Genomic DNA, 13,466 nt, shown 5'->3' with positions numbered 1-13,466 from the left:
CTTGCAAGTCACTCATTGAGCATAGGAGCAGACAGAGCTGACTTCAACTAGGGGCAACTTCAGTAAGAAAGCGGGGGTCTCTGGGGCTAGTCAGGGAAACATGTGCCTTAATGGAGCCAAGTCCGAGGAGTAAAGTGTTGAAGTAAATGAAGAGGTGCTGATGTCTCTATCCTCCGGTGAGTCTGTCCATTGTAACAAGGGCAGGGGCTATGCTTGTTAAGGCTTTTCCAGAATCCTCTGTGAAGACAGCTGGAATGATCTCACAAGGAGGAAACACAGACCGGGGTCTGCTTTGTGCTGAGTGTTTCAGCCGGGAGAGTGCAGTGCAGCCTCCTGGGTGCAGCCTCCTGGGTGCAGCCTTCCTTTTGAATTCTGGGCCTGGCCAAAATGACAAACACAGACTGCCCCCATCATCTCGGAACAGAGACTCACCGGGGAGGTCACCCGCCCTGTTCACCACGTCAGGCAGGGAGTGTGTGCCGAGGCCCTCACATGTGCTGCACAGACCAGAATCTACGTAGTGAAGGTAGACTCAGGGCCCGGATCATCTCGGGGCTTACATAAACCGTGTGGCAAATGACAGGATGGCTGGCCAGGAGCTCCCTGTTGAGATGATGGTGAGAGAGACACAGGGAAGCGGTGACCAAGGAGCGTCCCATGCCAGGGGGCATAGCCAGGCAGGTCACTTTTTTTGTTTTTTGAGTGAATGATCAGTACTTATTTGCCTTCTCTTAAATCTGTGACCCTTCCCCAGGTGTCCGAGAGCTGGCCTGGCCTTGGGGTTCAGAGTATGGCCTCCAAAGCCAGGAATTCCTGCACTGGGATCCTGGCCTTGGCCACTTCCTAGCTGAGTGACTCCAAGCACCTTATTGATCTGTGTGTCTCCGTTTTCTCTTCTGTAAAATAGGGCTGATAACAGCAGAGCCCACTGGTGGAGTGTCTTGGCATGGTTTAGTGAGAGTGTTTGCCCCATCCTGAGAACAGGGCCTGGCTCAGAAAGCCTTGATACAGCCACTACGATGCCATTAATGAGCATATCTGTCACTTACCTGTCTTAAAGTGCACATTAATGAAACCCATTGGGATCCAGCTGCCTATGCAAAAGTATAAGTATTAGTGGGATCTCCAAAAAATAACCTTGAGAGAATGATCTCGTATCATGACATTTTTAGCAAAAAGTTCCTTTTTCTGCGCTTGCTTCCACCAAGAAAGTACCATCTGTTTCAAAACAGATTCAGCAATTGCTAGAACTTTCTTTAAAATGTAGAGGCAAGCGCTGCCTCTGTTTTGTAAGCATCTATGAACTGTGCCTTTGGTGCTGCTGGAGCTGGAGGATTTTGTATGATATTAAGTAGAGTGGCTTCGCTTTAATTCCTGATGCATATCACCAAAGTGTACACAAAACTGATGCTGGCTTTGTCATCCTGAGAGGTTTCACCGTTTGAAGAAACAGTTTCTGAGTGCCAGCATTACCTAATACCCCGTTTGAGGTCTGTGGGGTGGCAAGTATTTCATAAACCTCTGGGGTTACAGGTTGCTCTCTTTGAACTTGTTCATGGCTAAGCTACACTTTTTTAAAGAACCAGATTTTTCTTAATGTGCAAAGAGTGCTAAAAAATAAGGTCAAAAAGAGTTTTTAAAGTTCTGATATTATTCTAAATAAAATAACCATCACACATCTCAGATGACTGTTTTCCAAGAGTTGGCCCGGAGCATGCTTCTCGGGCCATTTCACCTGTGCACGCTTCGTTGCAGCTGCACCCGCCCTAATCCCCCTTTCCTAGATTTCTTGCTTCTCTTCTTGACTGTCCCCAGCCAAACACACCCATCCTCCCAGGACCCCACAGCCTGCTCCTAAGACAGTGTGTCTCTGCAGGCCTGGCCCCGGGTCACTTGCCATAGTGGCTCACCACCTCCATCCCATCTCGCCTTGCATGCCAATGCTCATTATCCCCATGCAGGAGGTGTGGGCGGGTAGTGACACAGGTGCAGCGACTAGGTGCAGGGAGGGTGACCTGCTCATGGGCCTGTAGCTGGAGAGCAGAGAGGAGGCCCGCTCCCCTCCCCACACACCTCTCCCTGTGGAACCTCATCATTTAGGTTCCCTGGTGTGAGCTCCCACCATTATACCCAGCAGCCTCCTGCCTGGATTTCTGTGCACACCTCAAAGCCAGCCAACCCGAACAGAACTCAGTATCTTGTCCTGCAGAAGCCTGGAGTGGCTCAGGCCTCCCACTGATCCTTCCCCCAGCCCTGCCCACGTGGCCTTAGTTGGACTCACTGAGTGGCCTCTGCCAGGCCCTTGCCATCTTCTCTGGACCATGACAATAACCTAACTGGACAAGACCCCAAAACTGATGGCCACACCACCTCCCAAATGACCCACCCACAAGGAAAACCTGGTCCAATGTGCTCCCACCTGCAGAACGGGCGCGAGTGCTGAGGCACGGGTGAAAGGCCACTCTGTCAGCTTTACGTCTGCCGTGGGCAGAGTTGTGTCCTCCCCAAAATAGTTGAAGTCCTACCCCCTGTGGCTGTAAGTGTGACCTTATTTGAAAATAGGGCCTTTGCAGAAGTCATCGAGTTGAGACAAGGTCTTGCTGGGTTAAGGTGGTCCCTAATCCAATGACTGGCGTCCTTGTAGGAAGAGGGAGATTTGGATACAGAGACAGATTCACAAAGAACGCCGTATGGCAACGGAGGCAGAGATTAGAGCACTGTGCCCGCAAGCTGAGGCACACGAGGGTGCTGGCAGCCCCCGAGTGCTGGAACGGCGTCCTGGAGCAGACCCTTCCCCAGGCCCACATCTCCATGTCAGACTTCTGGCCACCTGAACTGTGAAAGCACATTTCTGTGGTTTCAAGCCCCCAGTTGGGGTGCTCTGTTCCAGCAGGCCCAGGAAACTAGGGCACCTCCCATCCCTGCCTTCCCCACCTCCACCCCACAGCAAGCCCTGACTCCCAGAAGCCTCAGGATGCTCATTGACCACCCTCACACGGCGTCTGCTCCTGCTGCCCCCTCTCCTGCTTTCTGGTTGGATCACTGCCACTTGTCTTTTGCGTTCAGCTCCTGAACCACCTTCCCCTGGAAGTCTCCTCCACCCGTCCGGGCCCCTAGCCCCCTTCGGTGCCCCCTCCTGCACCCCCACAGTCCACTCTAGACCACGGCTTCTCCACAGGGCTATTCAGCCCCCTAGGGAGTGCTTGGCAATAGGCAGATACGTTTTTGGTTGCCACCACTCGGAAGAGGGGTACTAATGGCATCCAGAGAATGGAGGCCAGCCTGAACAGCCTCAGTGCACATGGCTGGGAACAACCCAGGGAGGCTGCTGAACACCCTTAGTCCACAGGAGCCCCCAAGCCGGGAATGATCCAGCTCCAGCGTCAGCAAGGCCCAAGCAGAGGCACTCTCATCTAGAGGACACCTGCCCCTGCAGGCATTCCAGGTGTTTTCATCTTGTCTCCCAGCTCCAAGTGGGAAAAGTGCACATCCATGGTTGTGCACCACCCACCACGCCAGCAGGGCCTCCCTGCTGCGAGTCCAACACTCTCTGATCAGACCAATGCTCTTGTCAACACCCAAAGAAGAAAAGACGTGCTTACCGTGTTCTGTACACTCTCTTCCACATCTTGATGGGCTCAAACTCGCCTTTAAAAATGAGAGCCCTGGCCGGGCGCAGTGGCTCATGCCTGTAATCCCAGCACTTTGGGAGGCCACAGTGGGTGGATCACTCAAGGTCAGGAGTTCAAGACCCACCTGGCCAACATGGTGAAACCCTGTCTCTACTAAAAATACAAAAACAATTAGCTGGGCGTGGTAGTGCAGGCCTGTAATCCCAGCTACTTGGGAGGCTGAGGCAGGAGAATCACTTGAACCTGGGAGGCAGAGGTTACAGTGAGCTGAGATCATGCCACTGCACTCCAGCCTGGGTAACAGAGTGAGACTCTGTCTAAAAAAAAAAAAAAAAAAAAAAAGAATGAGAAGCCCACAGATGTGATGCTCGGAAGGTGCGTTTGGAGTGAAGGATTGTGTTCTCTGCATGTCAGCAGGGTGCAGCCAGCCTTCTTCCTGAGAACACTGCATCACCTGCTGGGACTCTGCTCGCCTCTCCTGGACATGCACAGCCCTTCCATCCCCAGTCCCAGGCCTGGAAACATTCTCGCTAGAGAGAGAATTTTACTATAATGGGAATGGGTTTCACAGTGCATTTTTTTCTGCAGAAACTACTTATCTCTATCAAGGTGGGAGCAGGGCCATGGAGGAGAGTGATCTCTTCCACCTAAAGCCGTGCCAAGGACTGGTCCCCTTGTGGCTGGTCCCTGTGTGGTTGGTCCACGTAGCCATGTGGCCCCTCGTGCCCCACCACCCAATGCACTGTCCTCTGTGGCCTCAGATCTGGCGGGATGTTCTAGTCATCTGCTTTGTGAAGCCACTTCTCTGGTCGCCTGTATGTGTTTGGCTTGGGCATGAGTCAGCAGGTCTCTGAGGCAAACAGTGCGTTCTCAAAGTGTAACCGAAAGATCACGTTTATGGCTTCTGAGGTGACTATTTTGAGTTGACACTTTCCAGAAACCACCCAACAAATTTTTTAGCTACCAGATCTAGGAACTAAATCACAACTAGTCATGGGGGGTGTGTATGAATGAGTCTGCTGTTGGTGTCTGAACAATGAAAGGTACCCGAAGCCACATTGGGCACAAACTTTGAGTGAAACCCAACGGGGATCGCAGAAGCCTGAGCACCCCATGTTGGCGTCAGAGGGGCGGTGAGCGGGGAGGGCTGGTCTGCATACTCCAAGGCCTGGTTTCCTGGAGGGAGTCGCCAGCCCATATGGCTGCCTCCAGCCCTTTCCCTGATGATTCTGGGGCCCTCCACAGGCCCTGGCCCTGAAGCTACCTGTCTTTGGTCTCGCCCCTTGTGGTGCCCTCAGGCCACTCTTCTGTGGTGCCTCTGCCTTCAGTCTCAGGAGTCCTTGATTTGAACCCAGCTCTTCTATAGCCCTTGGCAAGTTGGTTAATGGAAGCCCAGTTTCCTATTCATTGCAAAGGTTGCCCAGGTCAACATTTAATGAGATGGGATGTGAAAACAGCCACGCAGCAGCCCCACATCAGAGTCGGGCTGAGCATGGAGCAGTCGCCGCGGCATTTGTGGGCGGTGTGGGGACTCAGTAGTCTCTGAGGTTGCACTTCAGACAGAACCTCGACATGACCTCATTGGCGGCTCATCGTTTCCGACAGCATGTTCCCACCCTGTCATTTTCCCCTCCCCTGTCTCTGCTCTCCCAGCCCTCTCTGCTTGTCCCCTCTGGGTGGTGCTGGGTAGGGTTCTGGCAGATTCGGAGCCCACCAGGCTGAAGTTTTCCCTGTGCAAAGGGACTGCCCATCAAACTGGCTCATGTGGCCTGGGGCTCCCTCCACTCAGCTGAGAGCCTTCCCGCAGGTTACTGTGGACTCCAGTCAGCAGCCATTCCACAGCAGGGAGGCTCACATCGGTCCACAGCAGGGAGGCTCACATATGGTCCCCACCATAGCCACCTGCATGTGCACACATGAACACACATGCTCACATGTGACTTAATACGTGTGTATAAGTACCCACAAACACACAAATGAGCACACGTGCACACATATGCAAATGCACATGTATGTACATGCACTACTCATGTGCACATGCTCACATATGCACACATGTGCGTACATACACGCACGTACGCCCAGACTCACAATAAGGGCTATAGTCACCTTCTCCGGATCCTTCTGTTTCCTGTCTCATCGGACCAGATCCAGCTGAAGTCCCCTGCTTGTCAGTGGCTTAAATGTCATTGATCTGATTTGGGAATGTGTTTCTTAGAAGAGTCTAATCTGTTGTAGAGTCTCATTTGTCCTTTAGAAACTTACAAGTTGAATTTTTTCTAGGATTTGCTTTGAACATTAAACCTTAAAAGAAAGGTGAAATCCCCAATGTCTTTCCAAAGCAGACCTCCTTTGAAAGATGCTTGTAAGCATTGGTTTTCCTCAAGCCCAGAGTCTAGTGAGCTTTAATTTTTGCTCCCAGATAGAAGTTTTAGGGGAAGCCTAAAATGAGTCCTGCACACGTTTACAACCCATGTCAGGGAGCTCAAGGTTATGAGTGCTTTTAGACTGACAATTACTCCTTCAAAGACTTTAAAAACAAGTAGCAGCTCTATAATTTTGGCTCAGGAAATGAGTTCAGGAAACTCAAAACTTTACGTAAGGAGTCTGAACATTTTAACTATTTTTAGAGGGCAAAAGTCTGTAATTCATAGGCAAGCGAAACACAAAAATACCAAGAAAGTAAGTTTGCAATGAAAAGGAATGAGAAGAAAACTCTAATCGTAAGAAGTATAGAATTAATGTATTAATGTCAACTTGTTAAGACAGACATAATTCAAAAGTCTAAGCAATTAGCCATGTAAATGCAATATGCTTTATTTGCCTGTGGACATTTTTGTGACTGAATAAGTCATAAAATCTACATGAAAAGACAGAAATGTTGTGTGTTCTTTCAAGAGGACAGAATGAAAGTATCTTTACCAAAGGAGAAGACCTTCTGAGATAGTTGAAAAAATAAGAAGCTCCATTTATTGTGTTCACCCTGTGCCTGGCATGGAGCAAAGCATCTTTTATGTTTTAACATATTAAATTCTTATAGAATCTAGTGCCACATAATACTATTATAATGCTTATTTTACATATGAGAAGGTCAGAATTCAGAGAGGTTAAGTGATTCACCCAAGGTCACACAGCCAGGAAGTATTGGAGCAGGGATTTGAAGCCAGGTCTATTGAATTATGCAACTCCTTCCCCACCAAATACACACACAAGCACGCACACACACACACACACAGACAGACACACACACTCTTAAATTCCATGCCCAAGCCTCGCCCTTCCCCAAGCATCTGTCCATCGTTCCATGAGTATAATGAGCCATTTCACACCTTCAATTTGGGACCCCTTGTCCTCTCCCACCATAGCCTGGTAGACACCTGCCCACCTGTGTCTCAAGGCTCAGCTTACGTTATTGTCAATAGAAATATTTCTGAACACACAAATCACTACCACCACCCCTCTTCCCTCTCCTTTCTTTCTCTCTTCCCCAATGTAGAATCCATCATACCCTCTGGGCTATAAGTTCCATAAGGACCAGAATTATTCTTTTTAGAAAGCTCTGCAGTCCGGGTCACCAGCACAGTTCCTGACTGAGGGAAGACCCTGCAGCAATCGACTGCTGAATGAATAAAGAATGAATTGACTCTTCCTGCCTCTGGCTCTTTTAGTTCTACACACCAGTGGTTCTCAATCAGGAGGGATTTTGCTCCTGTGGGGACATTTAACAATGTCTGGAAACAATTTCTTGTCATTACTCATGGGGTGCTACTAGCATCTAGTTGGTAGAGGTCAGGGGTGCTGCTAACTTCCTTCCATGCAGGTATAGCCCCTACAGCAAAGAATTACCTGGCCCAAGATGCCAACAATACCAAGAGTGAGAGACCCTGCCTGCTCCACACCCTCTGTCCCAGCAGCTGCAACATGCCTGGTTATCTGCCCATAACGGACTCTAAGCCCTAAAGGCAGGGACCTGGTATCACTTTGTCTTGTTAGACCCGGCACCCAACACATTGAATAAATGCATAAATGAATGAATGAGAAACATTAGACAATTGAGGGAGATGCAGACGTGCCAGGCTGAAATTCAAGTACATGGGGACTGAACTGGGGACCTAAGTTTGGGGGCACTTGTCATCTTATTAGCTGTGTTGAAATGTTTTCATGCTGAATCGTTGCTATTGGCCCTCAAAAGGCCATAAGGGAAAAAAAGAATCAAATCAAAGTACCACCTACTGGTTTTGTTTGACAGATGCAGCCCTGGAGAATTGTATTCTCATTAACACTGTTCGGCTTCGATATTACAGTGAGACTTTTAAGGTGGTGATGGCAAAATCCTGTAGTTGTTCATAAATACACACTTACCATGTGTGGCTCAGGAAAGAGACAAATTGTTACTTATCAAAAGTGTTGCTGTAAACACTGAGTGATAACACAAAGCTGTTGTAGTGGATGAGTGAAAAGTCACATCCACGCCCTTTAACATTAAGCACAAGTAGAGATATTTTAGAAGAAATGAGAGTCATTCAAAGGAAATATCTCAGACTAGATTCTTTGATTATTAAATAGAACTGGACAAGGGAGAAAGGTAAGTGTTATGAGAATAAGAAAAACGCTATTAATTGTATGAAGTTCAAAGTCCTCAGTGTTTTCAAATGCATTATCTTATTGGACGTTCGTCATGATGTGTGACATTGTCTGCACTTGATTCCCAAAAGTTCACTTTTCAAGAGACTGTATCCTGGAAGGATGAATGGGAGTGCCCAAACATCTGCAGCAAGCAGGGAACACAGGATGGAGGGGTTCCCCTCTTCTTGGTGCAGTGGGCACAGCAAGGGCATGTCAGAAAAACAGCTCTGTGACACTGGGAGAGCCAGAAAATAAAGGGGGAATGCAGGGAGTGGCTTCCAAGTCCAGCATTTCACTGTGTCAAATTTAAACAGCCAATCAGAATCAGATGAACCTATGAAAAAAAAATTGTTAATTGTAAACGTGGGTGTAAGAGACAGGAGATGAGATGAGAGCTCCTTATCAACAGTGTAGTGCAATAAATGCGCTGAGCCTCTGACTGACTCATAACGGGCTCTGTCTCCCGGTTGTGGAATTGACTAAGCACTGGGACTTTCTGTTCATAATTCTAACAGGGAAGAAAAGGCAACAAAGAGTGGTCTGTTCCTTTGGGGTTTTGTTTGTTGTTTCTTGTAACAATTGAGACTTTCACAAAGAGTAGGCAAAGTGTGGATTCATGCCAAAAGCCACAGAATATTCCAATATGATTGTGAGCCTCTATTTGTCTAGCTACCTTTAGCTCAGGATTTTCATATAATACCATAGATTTTCAGTATTATAGAGAAAAAGGATAGAGATGGTTTAAAAAAAATCATTTTAGCCAAAAAAAAATCAACCCTTGATATTTGCTGTCACTTGATGTAGAAATTGATGCTGGCCGGGCACACTGGCTAATGCCTATAATCCTAACACTTTGAGAGATGAAGGTGGGAGGATTGCTTGAGCCCAGGAGTTCGAGACCAGCCTGGGCAACAAAGCAAGACCCTGTCTCTATAAAAAATAAATTTTAACTAGCTGTATGTGGTGGTGCATGCCTATAGTACCAACTATTTGGGAGGCTGATGCAGGAGGATCTCTTGAGCCCAGGAGATCAAGGTTGAACTGAGCTATGATTGTACCACTGCACTCCAGCCTGGATGGATGACAGAGCGAGACTGTGTCTCAAGAGAAAAAAAAGAAGGAAGAAATTGATGCTAACATCCTCGCAAAGATGTGAAAGATGTGTTTTCATATGTTTAATAAGATAACTTTGGACTTTGATCTCAGCCCACAATGATGATGATTATGAATATATGAGCTCTGAGTGGTCTCTTTTTATCAAGTATAATTACATCACATAAGCAAATATGCTTGAAGTTATAAAACTCAAAATAGGAGTCAATCCTAGTGAGGCATGGGGATGTTGCTAGCAGTAAATAAATGGCCATTTCCTGTTGTCTTCTCCTCCGATCTTCCTTCATCCTTTTAGCAACTCTTCTGATGTGAGCTATACAGCATTTTTCAAAAGGTGTGCATGGTGGCACATGCCTGTAATCCCAGCACTTTGGGAGGCTGAGGTGGGAAGATCACTTGAGGCCAGGAGTCCAAGACCAGCCTGGGCAGTGAGACCTCATCTGTATAAAAAATAAAAAATTAGATAAGTGCGGTGGCTCACACCTGTAGTCCTAGGTACTCAGGAGGCTGAGGCAGGAGGATTGTTTGAGCACAGGAGTTTGAGGTTGCTGTTGAGCTACGATCATGCCACTGCACTCCAGCCTGGATGACAGAGCAAGATCCTGTCTCAAAAAAAAGAAAAGAAAGAAAAATAAAAAGAAAAATTTTTTTAAAAAAGGAAAAGTCCTGCTGCCCCCAATGACAGATGCACAAGTGAAACCAGAGGGATATCCAGAGCAGGCAGAGTTTGGTAACCCTGGACTCCTGACTCCTCAACTAAGGATCGGCCTGTGTGTCCACTGTTGAAAAGACAATTATTGAAAAGGAAGCCTAGGTAGGCTCCGAATACAGGCATGTGAAATGGCCTCTTCCCCTCCACATTTCAGGTGACTGGGCACCATCTGCCCAGTAGATTTAGAGGTCATTGCAGCTGCCTTCCCACTGGAGTTGTCAGTGGGTTATTAGAGAGCCAGGATCGGGTGGATCGTACTTGCTGGTGGCCACACAGACCCATGTGGCTTCTGCCCTCTATGGCTGTCCAAGGCGCCTGGCTGCTGTGTGTTGGAGCTGCTGGTGGGGAGGCCTGGACCCTATTCACATCCCAGTATGTGCCCACAGTTGTGCTGTAGCACCAGTGCCCCGTATTGGGAGTGCAGAGGGTCTATTCAGAGAGAAATTCTGTTCGCCAAGGTTCCTGAACAGCAGGCGATGGTTGGTAATCATGCACCTGCCAGTAGACGAAGCTCAGCCAGTTCTTTCCAGGCATTTCTGCCCCATCTGCAAAACATGTACATGGGATGCCCAAGGAGAGGAGCAGATCTTCCAGGAGAGCCTGGGGGAGGCTCAGTGGAAGTAAATGTGCCTCAGAGGCTAAGGGAACGTCTCAGTTGATCCACCATTAAGAGGCTTAATGAAGAGTAACTGAGACTGGAAGAGTGAGAGCTGCCACAGGTCCAACTGAGGCGAGCATCACCCCAACTCCTGGTTGTCTTCCATCTGCTCCTCCCCTCTGGTGCCAGATATGCCACATTTTCCAGGGCTTCCCGAGATACTGTCACATGGGCAGTGTTGCCTGATTTCTTCTTTCTCATAGTCCAGAGCCCTCTTGTGCCATCTGAAGATGGGTCAGTCCCTTTTGACCACTGCAGAGACAAGTGCTCTGTCCTTGGGAGCAGAACACGCCTGGTCACTGTGAGGGGACGTGGCTGTCTCCACCAGCCCCACCCCCTCCTGGGATTGTGTGACAAAGCACCTGCCCTGACCTCTACCCCCTCTTGGACCTCGAGGACAGGTCTCTTCTTCCATGAAAATGTCCACCGTCACCTCACAAAATGGTGCTGAAGTGACACAAATTCCAATAAATTCACTAATGGCTCTGGAACTTGAATTTTAAAAAATAGAGTTTTTAAATATCTGTAGAAATATACAAATATACACATCTCTCTATAAATACATTTATCTTCACTGTTATCACAGATGGAATCTGAAGTGGTAATTAAAGGCATTCTTTGGAGGGGGGGGAAGAAAGTTCGAACAGTCTATTGCCTCAGGGAGAACATGCTTGGCTGTGAAGTGATGCCCTTTCGATAAGGCTGGCCCCTCCTGCGTATCTCAGGAACTGGGCCAGAGATTGCTCTCCGGCACCGTGGAGTGAGCAAGTTTGGATTCAGCCAATGCTGTGTGTGGGTTTGTAAAGACAGCACCCCCCTCCCCCCTCCCCTAGAAGGCTGCCAGCCCCAGGCTGCCCCATCTGTTTGGTGCCAGAGCTGAATTGTTCTGCATCTGGGCAGTGAGGCTTGCCCCCACCCTGCTGGTGGACAGTGCATTGCATTGATTCAGACATCAGAAATCCCCACGACTCCATGTGTTTTTAATAAAGATGGTAGGAAACAGAATTCCCAGTGACCTTCTAACCTGGTTTTTCTTTTCATCTCACGCAGGGACGGATCTGTAGGAAAGCTGGCAAATCAAAAAAGTCCTTCAGTCGCAAGGAAGCTGAAGCTACCTTTAAGAGTTTGGTGAAGACACATGAAAAATATGGCTGGGTCACCCCGCCCGTGTCCGATGGCTGATGTCTGCCACGTGCAGTAGACGCTCGAGCGCCTGTCCACACACACACCAGTACCCTGACATCTCCTCAACGCTGTGCATCCTCCACCCTTTTTTACTTCAGCCAGAACTGCATCCTGAATGCCAAGGAGACGTTTAAGTTATTTATGAACAGATGTGTTTACAGAGAGGAAGCGGGAGCAAACGCCATTCGGATTCTGTTTCGATTATAAATGAATGATCACCTCGAAGTCACTTTAGAACACATGTTGAGATGGTGACATTTCCCAGCCTGCCTGCCCCTCTGCCCACCCCGGTCACATTGCCCTGAGCTTCTTTCCATGACAGCAGGTCCGACGAGCCGGCAGGAAACTCAGTGCCCCTGCTGGCTCCATTTCCATGTAAATGGCGACGTTCATATTTCATAGGGACGCCGTGCATCGCCGCCGTGCGTCCCCAGCACGTGTTTGCTGTGCTCTGTATCTCTGTTTTTCTTCCTGGAAAGTCAACATAACTTGAAGATGTGTCTTTCTGTGGCCCATGGTCCGCTGTGATGACATTTAGACCTCATTTGTGCTGTGACCTTTGGCTCATGAAAACACAAATTTAACATTGCCAGGTTCTAGTGATTTAAAACCACAACTGCCCACGTGGTGGAAATGTGCCCTCGATGCTGATTTGTGGTGTGCTGCTGTCCACAGATAAACCAGTGCCATTAGATGGAAGGCAGAGGATGCTGCGGCCACCCCCGGCAGACGGTGGCGTGGACACCAGATGCGCCCTCTGGGGCTCAGAGCAACGGGTGGTCAGCTGCGAACAGTCTCGTCCCATGTTAGGAAATGGTCCTACGGCCACGCCTTTGTGTTCCTGTCTTCTCTCCACCACCAAAAGCAAAAGACGATTTCCCATTCACTGCAGTCATCTGACTCATTTTATTATCTGTGCTAGTGACAAGGAATGTCAGAACTGCCAAAGGATACCAAGTGATCATATGATGATTTGCATGACCGGGTCTCTTTAACCCAATAGTCACTTGTGTGTCCCCCGAAATTGGGATGGGTGAGCACCCTTGCTGTGGTGTAAACTTCCTGTTATTTAATCTCCCCACAATTTCATTTTTCTCTTCTGTTAAGTTACTTAGAACTTTCTAAGAAACTCCATGAAATGAGGAAATACTGTTTCTAATAATATGAGGAAAGAGGTAAAAATGTTCATTCCAAGTGGAAAGTCTTATTGGACACATTTTAAATAAAATCATGCATACCTGATACACTGCCTCAAGGATCCAGTCATTGTGGGCTATCCTTCCATTTAAAATATGTCAGATATTCTTAAATTTTTTAAATATTGCAAATACTACAACATGTAATTCTAGAGCAGCAGTCTAAGTCAGGTACTGGAAATGAGTCTTAGGAACCCATAGTCTTTGCAAAAATTAGGTAGATTGAAATGGTCCCCAGAAACAGCCAAGGAGCTGAAGGGATGATTGGATCAAGTTCAGATGTTGCCAATTGTATCTTACCACTGTGAGGGAGGAGAAGTCTTCCGGGATAATATATTCAATTC

The 13,466-nt window shown here is 48.1% G+C and overlaps 1 protein-coding gene across 1 annotated transcript in view; it reads left to right on the top strand.

Annotated features, from left to right (window-relative positions):
• Positions 1 to 13,170, top strand: part of LOC105489515 (ubiquitin conjugating enzyme E2 QL1) — a 44,472-nt gene extending 31,302 nt beyond the window's left edge. Inside the window, exon 2 of the mRNA XM_071099113.1 lies at positions 11,792 to 13,170. Coding sequence (XP_070955214.1) covers positions 11,792 to 11,923 — 132 coding nt within the window. The 3' untranslated portion in view covers positions 11,924 to 13,170. The remainder of the gene's footprint in view (positions 1 to 11,791) is intronic.
• Positions 13,171 to 13,466: the final 296 nt, after the last annotated feature.

Source organism: Macaca nemestrina, chromosome 6 (genome assembly GCF_043159975.1).
Source record: "Macaca nemestrina isolate mMacNem1 chromosome 6, mMacNem.hap1, whole genome shotgun sequence".
NCBI lineage: Eukaryota > Metazoa > Chordata > Mammalia > Primates > Cercopithecidae > Macaca > Macaca nemestrina.
Note: the sequence above shows the minus strand (reverse complement) of the source record. Positions and strands in the feature narration are given on the sequence as shown.